General features: G+C 34.1%; 1 protein-coding gene across 13 annotated transcripts in view; it reads left to right on the top strand.

Moving 5' to 3' along the window:
* PPP1R12A (protein phosphatase 1 regulatory subunit 12A) overlaps positions 1–21,976 on the top strand; it is a 158,904-nt gene that overhangs the window by 126,416 nt on the left and 10,512 nt on the right. For all 13 annotated transcript variants that reach the window (XM_017543461.2, XM_017543462.2, XM_017543468.2 and 10 more), the window contains 8 exons: positions 4,747–4,837; positions 5,998–6,198; positions 6,439–6,607; positions 8,718–8,839; positions 10,920–10,985; positions 14,734–14,750; positions 16,532–16,667; positions 18,844–18,948. In XM_017543461.2, coding sequence (XP_017398950.1) covers positions 4,747–4,837; positions 5,998–6,198; positions 6,439–6,607; positions 8,718–8,839; positions 10,920–10,985; positions 14,734–14,750; positions 16,532–16,667; positions 18,844–18,948 — 907 coding nt within the window. The remainder of the gene's footprint in view (positions 1–4,746; positions 4,838–5,997; positions 6,199–6,438; positions 6,608–8,717; positions 8,840–10,919; positions 10,986–14,733; positions 14,751–16,531; positions 16,668–18,843; positions 18,949–21,976) is intronic.

Here is a 21,976-nt window from a genome sequence, read left to right as displayed (position 1 = left end):
GCTTGGATATATTTTTAAACACAGCAGATTCTAATAGCATAAGAATAAAAATGTGTCTGACGACATTTTTTCTGGTCTATTATAGAGGTTTTGTTTGTCTTACCTTGTTTCAATGATGTTTGCAGTGATATTAATGTTTGTGTTTTGTTCCATGTGAAATAATTGTTTGCAGTCTTGAATACATTGTTGTCCTCTTCTATTCGTCTTTTATTTAAATTCCATAAATTCCATCAATGGTTCTGAAATGTATATGATTTAAAATTGGCCTTAAAAAAGTATATTTGGTGATTTAAGGATATAAATCACCGTATTTGTGATTTATGTGGCTGAAAAAAAAAAATGTCAGCACAGGTATACCCTTTGGGTTTCTCAGAAAATGGTATGCATCTAAGGAATAGAATTATATACCCTGTCTAGTTCTAAGAAAGAGATGCAGTAGGTCAGAATGATACAGCAATAATAAAGGCAACAATGGAGTTTGGTGGGTATATTCTACCATCTTTTAATGGTCAATTCTTTGCAATTAAAAATACATAAAATATATAAATTATTTTTCTTCTCTACATTGTATTCTTAGAGGTCTACTCTAGATAGGTACCCCAAAGGAGGAGAAGGGAACTGAATATTAGATGGTAATTATAAATAAAAGAAATGTGTTTATATTATAAATTGATGTGATATTTTTATGCTAATTTAGGATGAATATTATATGGAAAATTAAAATTACCTGCAGGTGCAGATTTTATAAGTCTTTCAGCTAGTAACTTTTATCCCCCTAACTTGCATATGTGAAACCAGGTATAATAGACTTATAGACTTTTGTGGCAATTTGAAACTATTGAAAAGGAATCCAGGCTTGTTGGGAGAGAGTGTGATAGTTGATAGTACTGTTTGCCATGGTGCTAAAAAAGAGCCAAGTGGGAATGCAAGTTTCACTGTTATAAATTAACTATGAAACATTTGACTGTAGTCAAATTTGACAGTAGTCCATGTTCATACTTAGTTTCAGAGCAGTTCATGAAATGCAAAAGTGATAACATGCACCCGTCTGTCTTGCTGTGAATTTTTTTTTTTTTTTAAGATAGGATCTCTGTTACTCAGGCTGTAAAGTGGTGGTGTGATGATGCTTCTGCAGCCATGACCTTTTGGGCTCGAACAATCGTCTCACCTCAGCCTCCTGAGTAGCTGGGATTACAGCTGTGCCATCACATCCAGCTAATTTTTTGAACTTTTGTAGAGATGGAGTCTCGCTATGTTGCCTAGGCTGGTCCCAAATAACTGGCCTCAAGCAGTCTTCCTACCTTGGCTGGAATATAGGCATACTCTACTGTACTCAGCCTGCTATAAACTTTGTTTAACCAGATTAACTGTGACATTTAGATTTCATCTCCTTTTTTTTCTCTTCATTTCGTAGAAGTCCAAAACGTAATAAATTGCATAGTAGGTACATACATAAATTAGATGAATGAATGGAAAAAAAAATAGCCATTGGACCACATTTTCCAGGCTGATGTTCTTAGGAGCACTTTTCCATATTTACTAGTTACACCACAAAATAGGACAGGAGAGGAGGATTCTCTATTTAAATGGTCTTGGGAAATACTGTATTAAACCAAGTTATACAGATTACTTCCTTCATTATATCTCAGATCTTTTAATATGTTACTGTAATTTTCCTAAAGAAGGATAGAATGTGTAGCATTTCCCTAATTTATACAATCATTTTCTATAACAAACAAGCCCAAGCCCTTCTTATATCCCAGAATTAATGTTTCTTAAATTTTAATAACAAGATTATTAGTTATTCTCTTATTCCTTTTCAATTAGTTGTCCCAGGAAACTCACTATAATAGTTACAAAAAATAGTGTCTGTTATATCTAAACAAAATTAAAGTCAAAGTATAATAGTGTTGGAGTTTTCAACTTACTGTAAATTTGTTGGATGTCCCATTCAAGTAAAACTCCCTCTTGTGAATTTCTTAGCTACAAATGTAATTATGTAGAAACAGCAAGAAGAACCAGTTTTCTGAACTAATTTTAGGCAAGAAATAAGAGTTGATTGATGAAGTTGAGGCAACTAAGATTTTGTGTGAGAAAAGACCTGGTCATCTTAGAGTTAATTCTCTAAGGAGGTGAATGCTAAGAATAATGTCATATATTCTAGTTTTAGAGAAACAGATTCTAAATATTTCAGGACTGTAGAAAGAAATATGATTTTCTTATATAAATGAATGAGGGCTCTCTAAAAAGTGTTTAGAAAAAACAGCGGATGATTCTAAGGGTGTTTGAAGATGTGCTGTATCTGCTGAACTTAGAGCTTTAAAAGACACAGAGAAGAGAAGGTATAAAACCCACAGAAAATTCAGAAGTTTGTAATGATTGTATGAATAGTGTCAGAGAGGCAAAAAAAGTAAGTTACAAATTGAGAAGAATACTAAAGCTAACAAGAAAGAGCCTTTTTTAAAAGTAGCATATGAATAAAGAAAATTTACTAGATCATTGCCTGGGGTTTTGAGAGGGGGAGACATGGAATAAACAGGATAGAAAATATACAGTTGACCCTTGAACAATGCAAGGGTTAGGGCTACCAACTCCCTGTGCAGTCAAAAATTTACATAAAACTTTTGAGTCCCTCTAATCTAAATTAATAGCCTACCATTGACTGCAAGCCTTACCAATAACATTGGTAAGTTGATCAGCACATATATTGTATGTTATATATGTATAGTATACTGTATTCTTACTGTAAAGTAAGCTAGAGAAAAGAATGTTATTAAGATAATCATAAGGAAGAAAAACATATTTACTACTCATTAAGTGGAAGTGGGTCCTCATAAAGGTCAGAATTCTCTTCCTCCTCACATTGAGGAGGAGGTGGAAGAGAAGGCAGAAGAGGCAGGCACACTTGGTATAACTTTTATATAAGCCAAGCTACATAGTTCAAACCTGTGTTGTTCAGCAATCAACTGTACTCTACTTTTGTAAGTGTTCTCTGAGAAATGTGAGCTAGTTGGTATAATTAGATGAGGCGTTGATGATTTAACTTCCCAAGTAATATTGATTATCAGAGGAAAGTCTTCATGTTGTGCTGCAGGGCTCTGTCATATCTTTGCTTGTTTGACTCTTTAATTATTTATTTATTTATTTATTTTTTTTGAGATGGGGTCTCAACTGTGTCACCCAAGCTGTGCAATGATACAATCTCAGATCACTGCAGCCTTGATCTCCAGGCTCAGGCGATCCTCTCATCTCAGCCTTCCAAGTAACTGGAAGTACAGGCATGTGCCACCATGCCTGGCTAAATTTTCCATTTTTTGTAGCAACAGGTTTCCTCAGGTCTCCCAGGCTGGGCTCAAATTCCTAGGCTCAAGCAGTCAGCCTGTTTTGGCCTTCCAGTGTGCTGGGATTACAGGTGTAAACCACCACACCCAGCCTTATTTAACTTTTGACATAGATTACATGCTTTTGAAAAGGTGCGTACCCCTGGACAAGAGGAAGCATAGGCTTAAATTTATAAGATGAAATATAGTGAAGATAAATGCCAAGTCCTGTTCTTCATATCAGAAAATAAGTTACTCAAGAGTAATGTGCTGATTTAAAAGCTGTTTATATATAAAAAGCACTTGAATTTTTTAGAGCACCACTCAAAGTATGTTGTTTGACATAAACATCATTAGTAAAACACACTGACAAGAATGCAGGGAGACAAGGCGCGGTGGCTCATGCCTGTAATCCCAGCATTCTGGAAGGCCGAGGTAGGCAGATCACTTGATGTCAGGAGTACAAGGCCAACCTGGCCAACATGGTCGACACCCTGTCTCTACTAAAAATGCAAAAATTAGCCAGACATGGTGATGTTCGCCTGTAGTACCAGCTCCTCTGGAGGCCGAGGTGAGAGAATCACTTGAACCTGGGAAGCAGAAGTTGTGGTGAACCCGTATTGCACCACTGCACTCCAGCCACAGAATAAGACTCGATCTCAAAAAAAAAAAAATGCAGGGAGTGTGGTATACTCATGCATCATCTCATAACCTAATGCTGCATTCAGCCCTAACCATTGTACTGAAAGAAAACACTGTATAGAATTTAGTCAAATAACTTCTCATATATACTAATTATTATCATCTAAGATGATGTTTCAGGGAGCCAAAAAGGGGCTAAGAGGAAAGATTCAAGGAATTAGGACTGTGTGTCCTAGAGAATAAAAAGATTTAGAAAGGAATTTGATACCTGTCTTCCAGTATTTGAAAATACTATAGGTGAGAAGAATTTAAAGCCCCTTTTAGAAGGTCATTAAATAAGATGCTTAGATTATTACTTTTAGGGGATATTTTCAGGGCTGGAGAAGAGAACCTTCAGTTAAAAACAAACAAAAAATTTACTCCTTATCCATTCTGTTTAATTGGGCAAAATGAAATCCTGCTGTTTCTTTCGGTAGAGCTGAAACTTTTAATCTTCAGTTCTCTAAATCCTCTTTTAAAATGATTTCATCTTAAATTACATGATTTTTTAAAATGTAGTTAGGAAGTTAAAATGTGATGTTAAAATATAATTAAAATATAACTCGTTCCAATCTAAAAAGAAATTATCAGATTGCATTATTGAATTTCAAAGACCATTTTCTGAAGACTTTTCCTTAAAACTTACTGAAATACTAAACTTGTAGGTTTTGTTCATCTACATTGATAAGATACTTACATTCACAGGCATATTTTCAACTAATGATTTTTTTATTTATTACTGTAGATCATACCTCACTCCTGTTAGGGATGAAGAGTCTGAATCCCAAAGAAAAGCAAGATCTAGACAAGCAAGACAATCTAGAAGATCAACACAGGTATATTTAATGTAATTAATATACACAACTTACATAAGTAGCATGTAAAACATATTACCTTTCTCTTTTTCACTTTGTTGTGAAAGTATTGATGTCACTATATAGTATGAGTAAATCCTTAAAAGGTATTTTTAAATACCTTTTAAGTAATCCTTAAAAGGTATTACTAGGTTGCTCTAGTAATTCTCCCATAGTCTTTTGTATGGTTTCACTGTTAGTATTATATTTCATCTAATTAGCATATGTGTTTGTGTCTTTTTGAGTTTGTTTGTTTTTTTTAATCCTTATTTCTAATGCAGCATCTGGCACAGAGTATTTGGTGTTAGAATGAATTAATCATATATGATGCCTAATAACTGAGTATTTGGAAAGCGGGGGGGCAGAGAATAGGCTCTTGTATTAGGTATATTAAACAGCTAATGTTCAAGTAAGAAAAAAAATGCCATTCAGGCTGGTGATCTCCTTACCTCCTCTTTGCCATTCTAATTATGCTAAATATGATGTATACTTTTGTACCTTTCTCTTTTCCCACAGTTAAGAAGCTCCACAGTCCAGATTCAGCTGTCTTATTACTTAGCTTGCAAGCTGAACTATTTGCTAGGCCTTAATATACTTTTTTCTGTCTTTATACTTTTCACTTCTTGAAATCTAACCTGTTCTTCAAGGTCAAATCTTGAAAAATTTATTGAACTCTCTTTTAAGCCTTAACAATTATCATGCATGTATGTATATATATGTATATATATATATATATATATATATATATATATACACACACACACATACATATATATAAACATAAATATTTATAATGTAATATACAAACAGTATATATGTTGGCTATTCTTCCCTACTCTGAACTTGTGGGGAACACTTATATGCATGAAGTATTTGTCATATATTTTACCATTTTGTTAATTTCTGAATACAGAGGTGGTTTCTTATCTACATGTATATCTTCCCCGCTGCCTATCATTGTGCTTGCTAATGGTGATTCTTCATAGAATGAATGTAACTTGCTGTTTCCATTTGCAAACCAATTCTAAACATGCAAATTTGACTTTTAATGCATTTGTATATAATATATCCATTTCGAAAATATTCCTTTGAAACAAGCTTTAATGCATCTCATAATTATATTGATCTTTTTCTGTGTGCAGGGAGTGACATTAACTGATCTTCAAGAAGCTGAGAAAACTATAGGAAGAAGTCGTTCCACCCGAACCAGAGAACAAGAAAATGAAGAAAAAGAAAAAGAGGAAAAAGAAAAACAAGATAAAGAGAAACAAGAAGAAAAGAAGGAGTCAGAAACATCTAGAGAAGATGAATATAAACAAAAGTACTCCAGAACGTATGATGAGGTAACAGTATATCAAAACACATTTAAATCAAATGATATGAACAGTTCTTATCGTCCTCAGTATACAAGAGATTTATATACCAACAAACCATATACAAAATACTTCAGAGAATTTTAGCTGGAAATCTGAATTACTTTGGCATGATTAGATCACTACTTTTTCTTTGAAATGAATTTTTAAATACTTTATATGTTTTTGTATTTAATGTTTCAAATGGGTTTTGATCTTAATGTTTCACAGACTTATCAGCGTTATAGGCCAGTATCAACTTCAAGTTCAACCACTCCATCCTCTTCACTTTCTACTATAAGCAGTTCACTCTATGCTTCAAGTCAACTAAACAGGCCAAATAGTCTTGTAGGTATAACGTCTGCTTACTCCAGAGGAATAACAAAAGAAAATGAAAGAGGTAAGAATACCAAATTTTGAAAACACTTTGCTTTCTTCGTATAATATAACCCTTTGAATTAGGGTTTCCTAAATAATAATTCGAACAAAAAAGGAGCAACATCCTAACTTGTGATTCAATTGAACCTAAACAGAAAGAATATGAAGGTTGAGAATGAGAAAAGTAGAAAGCAGATATAGAAAATAATATGACCTGCAGTTGATATTAATATTTTTATAACCCAATGCGTCACAAAATCTTCATGTCCACCTATAAAGAAAAGTTAATATTGAACTGATGGGTGACTATTTCTAGAAGCGGTTTATTAATGTAGTACTTCTCAGATGCTCTAAGCTATTCTTTGCCTACTGTGGAGATCATATCATTTAAATGTTTTTTGTGAAATTGTTGTAAACTAAAATTACTTAATTCATGTAATGAGCTCACTAAAACACATTTTTTACGCTTATTTCTTGAAAAATACATTTCTTTCCCAACTATATATTGGCATATTGATACTCATTATTACCATTTCCTATTTTTTTTATATAAACTTTCTATTTAAATGCTGAGTAATTCCTACTTTAAATCAGAGATAAATACTAAATAAAATTATTTTTAATTATAGGCTTTTTATATTTTAAAGTCTAAATCTTATTGTATTAGGCCTGATAAATATCAGTAGTAATGTAGAATAAACACCAGAAAATAAAGTTTTTCCCAATTTCCAGCTATATATTTTCTTATGTTGGTCATTGAGTTATTTCAGTTCTTTAAACTGCTATGAGTAAGGCCTGCATAGTGTTTGTGAAAATTTTTAACCAACATTTAAAATTAGAGATACTCACTTCAAACTTCATATTTTTGGCATTTCTTGAAAAGTTGGCAGATCCGGCAACACTAGATCTAAATTCTCACATATCAACAATTAGCTGGAGCTATGTAGTAGCAGCTGCCTGCCTTCCATACCCCTGGATAGTCCCCTGGCCCATTTTACTCATTGATATTACCTGGATAGCTGCTGTGGGCATTGGAGTTTGAGATCTTTGCCCTAAACCTATTCCAAAATAGCTTTGAAAATTTCTCTTTGGGGTGTCTTAAAATCATTTTGTTTCATGTGCATCTATATTTATTAACATATTCATAGTCTCTAATATTCTTCTAGTATGTAAGTCTGAAGCCATTTTTACCGTCTCAGGAATGAAATGGAAATACTAAAACTAACATTTTTGTGCCGATTTGTTTTTAGTAAACATTTTCCAGAAGAAACAGGCTTGCTCTTAGATACTATCTAATGGAAATGAAATGAAGTGAATATTGTATCACTGCCTGGCAAAGACTGGCAATATTAGAAGCAGAAACTAATAAATTTATTTGATTCCCGCTAGCTTTTCCATCATTAAGAACTGTTTTTATTCCATATAGTGTCAGCTTTGAGTATAATAACGATTTTCTTCTCAGGCATTAATAACTAGAACCCCATTCTTCTTTATAGGGTTTCATTATTTTCATTTTATCAAATATTTGTGTCTTTTAAACAACATTTTTAGTTTAGGACTAGGAATATGAAGATAAGTTTTATCATGATCCTTAACATATCTAATGGGAGATAGAGATACATGTTTAAATCAAATGTATAAGCTGGGTGCGGTGGCTCATGCCTGTAATCTCAGCACTTTGGGAGGCTGAGGCAGGCAGGATCACTTGAGGTCAGAGGTTCAAAACCAGCCTGACCAACATGGTGAAACCCTGTCTCTACTAAAAGTACAAAAAAAAAAAAAAAAAAAAAAAAAAAAAATTAGCTGGGCATGATGGCAGGCACCTGTAATCCCAGCTACTTGGGAGGCTGAGGCAGGAGAATTGCTTGAACTCAGGAGGCAGAGGTTGCAGTGAGCCAAGATCACGCCATTGCACCCTGGCCTGGGAAACAAGACCAAGATTCCATCTCAAAAAATAAAATAAAATAATAAATCAAATGTATAGGAGCTCAGAGAAGGTCAAAAATTAATTCTGATTTGAGAAATTTAGAATGTTTCACAAAGGAGGTTGACTTAGAATTGTTTTTACAATTACCTTGCAAAATATTGTCAAGATATATTGCTAGTGTGTGGTTCATTGCAATCCTGAACAGAGGGAGAAAAAAGAGAAGAGGAAAAAGAAGGAGAAGATAAATCACAACCTAAATCAATCAGAGAACGACGGCGACCAAGAGAGAAAAGAAGATCTACAGGAGTTTCATTTTGGACGCAAGATGTGAGAACCTATTAAAATATAATATTTGATAGTATTATTAATCTGTCCAAAAGTACATGCTAATAATTTCTTATATGCCTTAGGTTATGTATTCTTTAAATCATCACTATGTTTTCTGAGTTGAGTTGTTAAATAAGAAAAATTCTTTATAAGGATAGTTAACTATTTAGATTGTTGGTGCTACTTAAAAGCAGGAGTTCTGATATAATTATGCAATAGAAATAATGTCTGAAGCTCAGAGTGTATATATTGATTATTTTATTTTATAATAGCTAAACTGCTTTTTGTAAAACATCTTTAAAGAGTTTTTAAGGAGACTAATTTCATTTTCATAAATATTATAACATCTATATTACAGATTATTTCCATCTCAAAGCATGCTAAATAGAAACTGTGCTTTGCTTATCAAATTACAACAGTCTTGTAAAAATGAATGTTTTTCCTGTTGCTTGATTATATGCCTGACATTGCTATTCATTGATTTTGTTTCCATTTTCTAAAAAATAAACCTTTTATTGAAGTATGGTATGTTCAGAAACATAATTCATACATATATAATGGATTAGCACAATGGGAGCATATCTACATAATCACCACTCAGAATGATGAATGAAAACAGCAATGTAGGCCAGGTACGGTGACTCACACCTGTAATCCCTGCACTTTGGAATGCCAGGAATGCCAAAGCTGGTGGATCACTTGAGCTCAGGAGTTCGAGAACACCCTGGGCAACATGGTGAAACCCCATCTATACTAAAATACAAACAATTAGCCAGGCATGGTGGTGTGCACCTGTAGTCCCAGCTGCGTGGGAGGCTGAGGCACAAGAATCATTTGAACCTGGAAGCAGAGGTTGGGCCACTGCACTCCAGCTTGGGCTACAGAGTGAGAATCTGTCTCAAGAAAAAAAAAAAAAAAAAAAAAAAAAAAAAAAAAGCAGTGTAGATTGCCCCCATGTTCTCCTCAATCCCTATCATTCTCATTTTCAAAGTCAGCTGGTACCCTGATTTCTAACACCATAGTTAACTATGTCTGTTTTTGAAGAGCATATGAGTAGAACTATAAATTTTATAACTCATTAAGTTTATAAGATATATCTATGCTATTGTATGTAGCAGTAGATTTACTTCTCTTGTTATTAAAAAAAAAAAAAAAAAAAAAAAAAACTGTTTTCTTTTGGAGACGGAGTCTCGCTCTTGTTGCCCAGGCTAGAGTGCAATGGCACGACCTCAGCTCACCGCAACCCCTGCCTCCTGGGTTCAAGTGATTCTGCTGCCTCAACCTCTGGAGTAGCTGGGATTACAGGTGCTCGCGACCATGCCTGGCTAAATTTTTCATATTTTTAGTAGAGACGGGGTTAGTCGGGCTAGTCTCAAACTCCTGACCTCAGGCGATCCACCTGCCTCAGCCTCCCAAAGTGCTGGGATTACAGGCATGAGCCACCATGCCCAGCCATAAAAATATTTTTTTTAAGAAAATATCTAACTAGCCATTCTTCCAGTGAATGAACATGGAATCATCTGTCTTCCTGTTAAATTGACCCATCTCTCATTATATGTTCCCCTTTATCTCTAAAGAGTTAAGGCATATGAAAACAGTAGCACAAAAATATGGGAAAGTATTAAATGGAGTTGAAGAGTTTTCATATCTTTGCATTGTCCATGCTGTGGACAAAATATATATTGGACTTGATGAATCAAGAGTGCACATGTCTATTAAAAGTTTAAAAAGAGAGGAAAAATCAGACATAAATGATGAAGAAGTAAAGGAAGAACATATGGGGAAATAGAAAAATAGTTTTCTGTTTTTCTTTTGATTTTTACTATACAAAAGTTAAACATATACTGTATAGAAGGAGAGTAGTATAATGAGCCTTACCCCAAGTATTTATTTTTTCAGCTAAATTCCCACCCCATTTCCCAACTCCCATGTTATTTAGAAGAAAATCCTAGACATGTCATTTTATCTACAAATGTCTCAAGTATATTCTGAAAGATAAGGACTCCCAAAAATTATTTTAAAAATAATTTTTGAAATTATTAGTAAAATTTCCTAAAGTACATTGGCAATGTATTTTTAGAGTGATGAAAACGAACAGGAACAGCAATCGGACTCAGAAGAAGGATCCAATAAGAAAGAAACTCAGGTAAATACCATTACTTTTTGTATTGAGAAGTATTCATGTTTTTTAAGAATTACTTTTAAATTGTGTTTTATTATATTTATTCATGCAAAACAGTTATTGCATACTCTACCTACATGTTAGGTATGCAATATCAGTGTTTTCCTGGGGATCAGGATTAGAAGGACTGGGAAGGGTCACAAAATAATGTTTTGGAAGTGATGGAAATGTTCTGAGTCTTGATCTTAGTGGTGGTTTTATGGATATACAGAACTGCCAAAACTCACCAAATTGTACACTCTAAGTGGGTGTAATTTATTGTATGTCATTTAACCCTTGGAGTTAAAAGAAAAAGCAGAAAAAGAAATAGTACCCTTGGCCAAAGGAAAATATCTGAAGAATCCTCAAAAGTAGTGGAAATCTAGAAGTAGTAGGCTCAGATTTTATTTCTGTAGATTTTATTTCAAAATTATGTTCTGGAGAAGATAAGCGTCTTTTAACTTTCTTTTACATATATTTAGAAATTTAGAGTCTCCAACAGATTTTTATATTCAGAATCACAATTATCTTCCCAACAGTCTTTTTTTAAAGACATCTTTTTCCTCTCAGTACTGATGAAGGGCCTAAAGCAAGTTTGAATTGAAAAGGCTGCATAGCCAGCAAGGGTTGAAAGTTCCCCTCAGCCCCTACCCTATTGTTTGGCTGTGCAGAAAGCTAAAATATTTTGAATATTTCTATTCATATGGGGATAGAGCTGAACAACACGAGTTCTAAACCAGGCACTGTCTAGCCTGAAACAGCATTCTGGTCATATTAATGTTATTTTCTTCATTTTGAGTTGGAGTTCCTTAATAGAGCTATCACATTTCTTTTTAGTCAGCAAGGAGCTACAGTAATAAGAAGTGAACAAAAGTTGATTACCTGTTTTAGGTGACTATGAACATTATTTTAGGACCAAGTTTGCCTATTTTGACCCCAAAATTTTCTTTTAGCTTTAGGTGGCCAGACAAATTGAGAAGTGAATTGGTTCTGAGGTTAAATTATTTGCAGGCCTAAAGTTTTGGTACATAAACTCTTTGCCTATCACTTGTCAGCACTCCACAATTTACCTATGCCCCTTCTTTATTACATTCTATCAACTTGTTCATCATCTTTCTTTCCCACTGGTACCCTACAAATTCCCATCTTGCAGGGACAAACAATGGACAGGTAAACAAGAGGGGAGGAAATTAGTAAACCATCCTAAGCTGGCACCTCTCATTGCCTTATCACTCAGACTCCAGCCCCCACCAAGCTGGAGTGGAAGAGAGATTGCCTGGCTTTTAAAGTTGTAATTTTGAAGCATATTGATGTATATTGTATTTTAAGTTTTACTGCTAAAATTATATATGAAATTTGTTAAGATGAAGAATATTGTTTCTAGTAAGAAAAGGTTTTTTTAGTTGCAATTTAAGTAGTTTTTGTTGATTTTAAATAGATTGTTTAGAGTTCTTTCAGTTATATGTAACCAAAAACCTAACTCAAACCAGATTAAACCAAGAAAATTTATTGTACTTCAGTTATATTCTGCAGTCCTTTGTATCAGCTTCATCCTCAGGCTGATTTAGCTCATAAGGATGGGATTATAGTTGGCTTAGGATAGACAGGGCTTATCACTGAACTGTTGCAGCCATTTTGCTACCAACATGGGCTACATGTCATCTCACCTAAACCTAGTAAATCCTACATCATTAGAAGAAGGAAGAATGGATATAGATAAATAAGATGCAATGTATGTGCGTAGATCAGTATTTTCTATATTCACAGATATTATGTGTCCAAAAAAGGTTGGTTAGATAATAGTTCCTATCTAGAGAATGAAGGGATGAGGAATTACAGAGGAACTTTGTATACCATTATATGAACTTACAATACTGTAAGTTTTGATATTTTTTTAATGTTTTTTATCTTTAAAAAAAGGATATTTTTACTTTGGAAAATTAATCTTAAAATTTAGGGAACAAGGATATTATGCTAAGTGAAATAAGCAAGTTACAAAAAGACAAGAACTGTGTGATTTCACCTATTTTGATATCGTAGAAACAAAGTAGAATCATAGTTGCCAGAGCTAGGAAGAGGGGGACAAAGGAAGTTTTTCAGTGAGTATAGAGTTTTATTTTTGCAAGATAAAAAAGTTTTAAGAGATTTTTTATACAACAATGTGAATATTAATTTAAAATATTGAACTATATACTCTAAAAATGGTTTACACAGTAAATTGTGTATTATGTGGTTTTTACCACAATTCTTAAGTTTTTAAATAATGATAGGTCAGGCATGGTGGCTCATGCCTATAATCCCAACACCCTGGGAAGCTGAGGTGGGAGGATTGCTTGAGCTCAGGAGTTCAAGACTAATCTGGGCAACACAGGGATACTCTGTCTCCACAGTAAATTAGTCAGTTGTGGTGGTGCATGCCTGTAGTCCCAGCTAATTGGGAGGCTAAGGCAGAAAGATCACTTGAGCCCAGGTGGTCGAGGCTGTAGTGAACTGTGATCATATCACTGCACTCCAGCCCGGGAAACAGAATAACATCTCATCCTAAAAATAGTAATAATAATCAGTGATAACACCATGATTTTTAAAGACAAATAGAATTTGAGTGATTTCTGTGACTGGACTTTTTATTTTTAAAATTTAAATCAGTGAATGTAAGTGTAAACTATAAGGTGAGATGTATTGTTTTTGTTTGAAATGTAGACATTTTAGTTCATGAATTTTACTCAATTTGAATATCTTGAAAATTGAAATTTATTTTTTTTAATTGCTAATTGTTGTAAAACCAAAGAATGAATCAATAAAATAAAGCATTACCTTAAAAACAATGTAGGGAGCAAAGTTAAAATTAGTTTTGCAGAAGAAATTTACACAGACTTTAGTAAAACTTTTTAGTCCAAAATAGGCTTTAAACAATCCCAAAAGTAACCCAGTCATTTTACAGTGTCTCCAAAGATAAATATAATAGGAAATCACTAATATGTAAATTAAGAAGTTTAACAAACCATTATGAATAGTTACAGAAAATTATAGAATCAGTTACTATTTCAATAGAAAAAGAAAAGGCTAAATTTGATTACTGAAAATGACTACTTTGCCCCTAATAAGACTATTCTACCCTACTAATCATTTCACCATTTAGATAAGATTTCTGGAACTTCAGTGTAGCATACTACCTGCTTGAGAAAATTAAATTTCCTGTCAGCTGATTTGCTAACCTTGAAAATCTATAGCTAGATTTCCAGAAAGTAAATTTTAAATAAAATATGTGTATACTGTCATGCATGAAATACCGTAGGTGTTTATTTGCCTCAGAAACAGAAATGAGTAAAATGACTACTTGAGATATTACAGTAAACTTGATATTTCTTAATATAGATTTATTGCTTCCTCCTGCTCATTGGGTATATGTAATAGATATGTTTCTTAATCTCATTCCTTTCTTCTAATTAAAAAATAATGTAAGTGGTTATTGTAGGAAATGACAGGAGATACCCATAAATTGCTGCATGTAATTGCATGATGGTATGCATGTGAAAATATAGTGACTCTGTATTTTGGACCCTTTTTCTAAAAACAACCTCAGTAAAATTAAAGCATATGTAGAAATAGATGTTACCTTAATAGTGTGAAAATGCTATTGATATTACATTAAATTTACTTAATCATAGGTTAATACTTTAACGAAAGCATAAAAATGTATTATGCCTGTGTTTTTTTCTTCCTTTCTTTCTAGACGGATTCCATTTCTAGGTATGTTGTATATTTTTTTAACTGACTTTCTTATTTTTATGTTTGTTAAAAATGCATTGCTAGGAATTTTTGGATTTTGTAAGTTTATAAAATTATTTGATAATAAAAAAATTACAGAAATTGTGATGGCCTTATCATTGTTACTAGCTTTCTTTGTTAAACGCTTTACTTCTAGTTCACTAGTCAAAGCAAGAAGATTTTTTTTCCCAAATCTCTACAACAGAGGTATTCTGAAGTTTCTTAAGTTCAACTATTATTAACATCAGGGTCTGATAAAACCCACACTTGGCCAGAAATTTATTTGATGAGGTATTCAGAAACTTCTCTTGTAGCCCTGCTTTAGACAAAAGAGAACCAGTGAAGACACTTTAAAAAGTGTCATCTAGCTCAAGCCTGTAATCCTAGCACTTTGGGAGGCTGAGGCAGAAGGATTATTTGAGTCCAGGAGCTGAAGCCTGGACAACATTAAAACTCCATCTCTACCAAAAAAAAAATTTTTTTTTTAATTATCCAGGCATATTGCATTCTCCTGTATTCCTACCTACTGGGAGGCTGAGTCAAAAGGATCACTTGAGCTCCAGGAGTTCAAGGTTATAGGGAGCTATGATTGTGCCACTGTACTCCAGCCTGCACTCCTTACTGGACACAGTGAGACCCTGTGTCTTTAAAAAAAAATAATAATATCATCTATAGTTCGAAATTATCCATCTTTTCAGAGAACCTGCACTATATCCTTGATTTTGATCTCCATTCCATTTCTCGTGTAATTGTTAACCACAGCCCTGTAAGACCAATAATAAATTTCTGTCTATTGATGATTCTATTGAACTGAAATGCAGAGGCAATGACATCTATCAGAAAAAGTAACCTGAATTTCAGAACCAGATAATAAGACAGTTCTCCTTTACCAATAAGATGTGTTTTTCTTGTTTAGGACAAACCCATTATCTGTCACTTTGGATATACTTTATTTCATCAAATCTAAGACATTACTCATTTTAAAACATGTTACCTACCACCAAAAAAAGGAAAGGTGCTACCAATTAAACTATAATGCATCATCAATTGTAAGCCATTTTCTGATTTTAGAAATATTAAAATGTGGGAGTAAACATACAATTTAAAATTAATCATATGAAACCAGTTTTGGCTTTTAAACGTGAAATTTTGACTGTCTTCCTCAATTAATGAAAATTAGTAGTATTAAAAAATAGGCTGGGCACAGTGGCTCATTCCTGTAGTCTCCCAGCACTGAGGCATATGAATTACTTGAGCCCAGGAGTTCAAGACCAGCCTGGGCAACATGGTGAAACCCCGTCTCTACAAAAAGTACAGAATTAGGCATGGTGGCATGTGCCTGTAGTCCCAGCAATTCAGGAGGTGGAAGGATTACTTGAGCCCAGGAAGTCACATCTGTAGTGAGCTAAGATCTTGCCACTGCATTCCATCCTGGGCAGCAGAGTGAGACCCTGTTTCTTCCCACTTGTTGTGTATCACAAAAATTTTTCAGATAACAGGAGGAGATTGCTACCTACACTTTTGAACTGTTAAGTTGTATAGGTACTAGGACATATGTTAAGTTTGAATTGTTAAGTTATATATGTACTAGGGTGTATGTTATGTAAAATTTCCCACTATTATATATATGACAAAAATTTATCAAATGACAGAAGGAGTTTGTTACCTACTCTTTTGACCTATTAAGTTATATATGTACTAGGATGTATGTTAAGTTGTAAAAGCCTATAACAAAGTTTTTTATTTAAATTCATCTTTTGAAGATATGAAACCAGTTCTTCATCAGCTGGTGATCGATACGATTCCTTGCTGGGTCGCTCTGGATCTTACAGTTACTTAGAAGAAAGAAAATCTTATAGTAGCAGGCTAGAAAAGGATGACTCAACTGACTTTAAAAAGGTACTTGGGTTATTTAGCAATATTTAATAAAAAATAAGTTATCTTTTATGTTGAGATGTTCATATTCAAATGTTATATTAAAAACATAATGAAATCGGTATTTTGAAACAACTTACTTTCATTTTCAATTTTCAGCAAGTGATGGTAAGTAGAATGTAAATAGCTGTTTGTTTGTTAAAGGGAAGAGAAAATCAGCCAAAATGATTTTACATTTAAGTATCTCAAGTCATTGCTGTGATTGCGCAGAGCATTACTAAATGGGCTGCACACAAATGTATACACACTTTGTTTCATTTGTTACTAGGAAGCAACCAAACAGAGAAGATGGCTTTTCCTAAGATAATATATTGATAGTTTTTCATAGGTAACTGGAAAACTTGGGGCAGCTCAAGTGATATTAAGGAATGAAGTAATTAAGAAAAAATAAATCCCAGAAACTCAATAATCTGGGATTCTTTTATATCTTTATATTTTGAGCTTATAGTAAACACGAAGTCTCTTGGAGAAGGAGAAAGCTTATAGCATTTATACCTCAGTTATCTGGCAGCTATTTGAATTATATACTTTCTTAAAAGCCAAGTCAGGGGACGGGGGAGGGAGAGAATCATTTTACATTATGAATAAGATTCATAATTTATTCAGTAAAGAACTGAACTATGCTAACTAGAGAGATTCTACTCAGGGGCAAATGGAGATGAAGATATTATCTTGCCATTGCGGGCATCTTCCGTGTAGTGGGGGAGACAGACCTTATTATACAGTCACACTAATGAATGTAAAATAATGGAGACAGTTAACCTGAAGTAGAGAAACAGTTTTATAAAAGTGCATAACAAAAGAAAGTGGATTGATTTCCAAAGGAATTGGGGCTTCAGCCAAAAACAGAAGGATTACTAATAGTTAACTGACAAAAATGGGAGAGAAAGTTATTCCAGATGGAGTAGAACTATAAGCACATAGACCTGATGGTGGGAGAATACATAATGCATTGGAATAATTAAATTTTAATTATGGCTAGTGGAGTGGAAGGAATATTTATTTGAGGCAGCAGCTAGTTGTATAGATTATGCAGTGTCTTGTAGGCCACTGTAAGATTTTTCATATGCTAAGAACATTGGGAAGCCATTCAAGAGTTTTTAATTTGTGAGTGGAAATGGAATGGTTGGCCTATGAAAATTACAAGATTTTCATTTTGAAAAGTTAATTTTAGCTCTTGTGTCTAAAACAGATTAGAGAGAGATCAGGAAATTAGAATAGTTTAGGTAAGAGATGATCATAGCCAGAATTATGGTGGAAGTAGTAAAGCAGGGGTAGGGAAGAAGCAGTGTTAAGAAAGAAGAAAAGGCCGGGTGCAGTGGCTCACGCCGGTAATCCCAGCCCTTTGGGAGGCTGAGGCGGGCAGATCACAAAGTCGAGATTGAGACTGTCCTGGCCAACATGGTGAAACCCCCATCTCTAGTAAAAATATAAAAATTAGCTGGGAGTAGCAGCGCATGCCTGTAATCCCAGCTACTTCGGACTCTGAGGCAGGAGAATTGCTTGAACCTGGAGGTGGAAGTTGCAGTGAGCCAAGATTGCACCATTGCACTCCAGCCTGGGCAACAAGAGCAAGACTCTGTCTCAAAAAAAAAAAAGAAAGAAAGAGGAAAAGAAGCATTAGAAAAGCGGAAGGTCTTGGATTTTATCCTGGATTTGAAATATTTCAGGAAATACATAATTTGCCGTTTAACTTTAAGCAATGTAGAGGTATAATGATAAATACAGCAGGTACTCCATCTCATTTTTGGGAATTCAAGACAGAATGATGGGCACAAAATCTCACGGACTCCAAATAAAGATCACAGTGACTCCTTAACCCTAGCCGCCGTTGCTATGCAGGTATGTGGTCCCTCGTTATCAGATAACTGAACCTTTTTTAAGAGAACCTGAGAAGTCTGATTTTTCTGTCAAGTCTTGATTTTTGAATGCTGGAGCTAATTTTAAGACTTTATAGGGGACAAACACACTTGTATAACCAACAGTCTCTACTTTGCAACCGTGAATGTTTTTTTAAATGTATCCTTTATAGCCCATATGCTACAGTAAGCTGTTTTAATATTACAAAGTAATCAATGAGAAATTTTAAAGTATTAGGAGAGCAGAAAAGTAATTTGTTCTTTTACCCTAATTTTTGTAGCTTTATGAACAAATTCTAGCTGAAAATGAAAAGCTGAAGGCACAGCTACATGATACAAATATGGAACTAACAGATCTTAAACTACAGTTGGAAAAGGCCACCCAGGTTCGTACCCTTTTCATTTTGTTACTCTCAAGGTAATGGTTGTGATTTATTCCATCTAAAAATGGTATTAAAATTTTCTCTAATGCACTAAATAGAAGTTTGATAATGGAAGATAATGCAGTTTATTGATTATTTACTTTTTCTGGAGTAAATTTAAAAAATGGTCTCAGCCAAAAGTCAATGTATAAATAGCCTTTTAATACCAATTTTGTAGTGTGTCAAGGATTTAAATGCTTATTTCCAGCATACGAAATGTAGCAAGGCATTAAAAGCATCTATACAGAATCATCTTATAGTCATATAAAAATTTTTATAATAATTTTTATTTATTACAGATATTTTCTGTTTATTCAAGTAAAGGTGATTTTATATTGTGCTGGAAGAAGATAATTTTAATAATAACTCCTTTTGTAAGTTCCTTCTATGCAGCAGCCTAGAGAAGATAAATTTGGACAATAAAATTGGGTTAGCCAAGCAAAACTCACAGCCTTTTGTACTATGACCTAAGAATTGTTTCCCAAGCCACTTTTCCATTTCCATGGAACATTAGTTCTGGGAGATAGGAATAGGTACATCTTCTCCTCCTTTCAAAAAAAAAAAGCTTTGTGATCAAAGAGACTAGGGAAATGCTACATATTTTACATGCTAGAGACTTTACATGGCCTATTTATATGCTAAAGGCTCCAAAGCATCCTGTAATTTTTAAGAAAACAAACATGTTCAATTTTAATCTGAGACTTTCTAGCATAAACATATTTCTGCAGCGCAACTCTTAGAATCCAGCTGAAAGCGTAGATCTAAAACACCATATCCAGATCTGCAAATGGGACTGCATACTTTTTTTGATCAGTCTTTACAGTTATCTTTTTCTTAATTATTGAAAATTAATTCTAAAAAAACAACAAAACCAAAAAAAAGTTCATTCTATTTGTTGAATTTTTACTTGTTACCAGATCCTTTTTGTTAACCATTACTGTGTTCTAAAGCCATTGTCTGTGCACAGTGGATACTATGCCAAACTTCCAAGGGTCAGGCTAACCTCATGAGGTTGTGAAGGCTCCTCAGATTCCTTCGTGTTAATGGAGGTTTTTGTAAAGATACATAGAAAAGTAAAACAGAACAAGAATACGTTTTATAGTGAGGTGTTGTAAACTTAGAATGTCGTAAACATTAAAACTACTGACTTATATTTAGGCTTCATGGTAAACTGGAATGTTTAGCAGAAAAGTTAACCTTTAAGTAAAAGTATCTAAACTGATGTTGATGTTTTTTAATCAATGAAATTGTCATTATCCTTCATGTTGCGTTAGTAGCTTAGTGAGCCTGCATACATTAAAATATAATGAGTTCTCTGAGCATAGCTTCAGCTTTAGGGATTTCATTACAATGTTAGTTCTAAGTAAAGATGTTCACTGCAGCCGAGCATGGTGGCTCACTCCTGTAATCCCAGCACTTTGGGAGGCCGAGGCAGGTGGATTGCCTGAGGTCAGGAGTTTGAGACCAGCCTGGCCAACATAGTGAAACCCCATCTCTACTAAAACTACAAAAAAAATTAGCAGGGTATGGTGGCAGGTGCCTGTAGTCCCAGCTACTTGGGAGTTAAGCCAGGAAAATTGCACCACTGCACTCCAGCCTGGGTGACAGAGTAAGACTCCGTCTCAAAAAAAATAATAATAATAATAATGTCCACTGCTCCCTACTATAGCATTCTGTCATGGTGACTCAGCTAATCTGTGTCTCCACTACTTAATGCCTTCTCTGTGTTCTGCTTTGCTGCCTACTTCATTGTCATATAATTCTTTCTATATGTCTCTTGTCTCACTCAAACCCTGCAAGAGAGGGGAATTGATAGAATTAGCCAGTTACTACCCAGCATGGAGCAGCCTGTTTTGTTAGTGACCATTTCATGGGTCACTGGACAGAAAGTTGCCTGTGGGTCAGGTACCAATTTCTGTTACCTGGTATGAGAAGTAGGATTAAAAAGTATGACAGCTTCTGCCTTGGCAGGTACTGTGAGTGTCACGTCCAGTATACAGAGTTAATAATGAGAAGCATAATTCATAAAAGTAAAACTGGTAAGCATTAAAGTAAACTTTTTGGGTTCAACTTTCAGGCATTTATCCTGAATCCTCTGTGAGCTTTTCCATCTTTTTTTTTTGGCATTGATTGACTTCATAACTATTCACAAATATACAAATATTTGTGTCAGATATTTATCACAAATAGCAGTGGCAGTTTTGATAGTAGCATGGACTATTAATCTTGAAGGCTAGGTCTGTTTGATAGTATTTAGCCAAGAGACTCTGGAATCCTTGACTCTTGCCCTAACCCAGGCACCCTCCTTCCCATATAGTCTCCAAGGAAGGGAGAAAATAGGCCAACTTACAAGAAAGCAGTTTGCTTTGCCAAAGGACCAGTTTACCAGATTTACTCACTGTGATTTTAACAGCTTTAACTGGAATGTTTAACAAGAAAGTTAACTAAGTAAAAATGTTATCTAAACTGATGTTGATGTTTTTTAATCAATGAAATTGGCAAACTACATAAAATAGCTAAAATGTTCCCATATGAAAAAATCTCCAATGAAATGCTAATTTTCTATGTGAAGTTTTGTTAATATACATATGATGGTATTATTCTGGCTATTTGATTTTTTTTCAGGTGCTTTTGAATGTCATTTTAAAATCCTCAAGTGGCATATCAGCCTTTGTTTTATATTTCTAGCAATTAAATGTTTAAATTCAAAACCAAAAAGAAATGAGCATTAACTGAACAATCTTACTCATATTTGAATTATTGTTATTACTTTTGTAAATGGATACAGCAGCTCACTGTGTCACTCAAGCTGGAGTGCAGTAGCAGAATCAGGGCTCATTGCAGCCTCAATATCCTGGGTTCAAGGAATCATCCCACCTTAGCCTCCCTGGTAGCTGGGACTGCAGGCAATGCTACCACACCTGTTTAATTTTTCCATTTTTTTTTGTAGAGACAGGGTTTCACCATGTTTGCCCAGGCTGGTCTTGAACTC

Source organism: Cebus imitator, unplaced genomic scaffold (assembly GCF_001604975.1).
Source record: "Cebus imitator isolate Cc_AM_T3 unplaced genomic scaffold, Cebus_imitator-1.0 Scaffold156, whole genome shotgun sequence".
NCBI lineage: Eukaryota > Metazoa > Chordata > Mammalia > Primates > Cebidae > Cebus > Cebus imitator.
The sequence above is the reverse complement of the archived record's forward strand: the minus strand, read 5'-3'. Positions and strand labels throughout refer to the sequence as shown.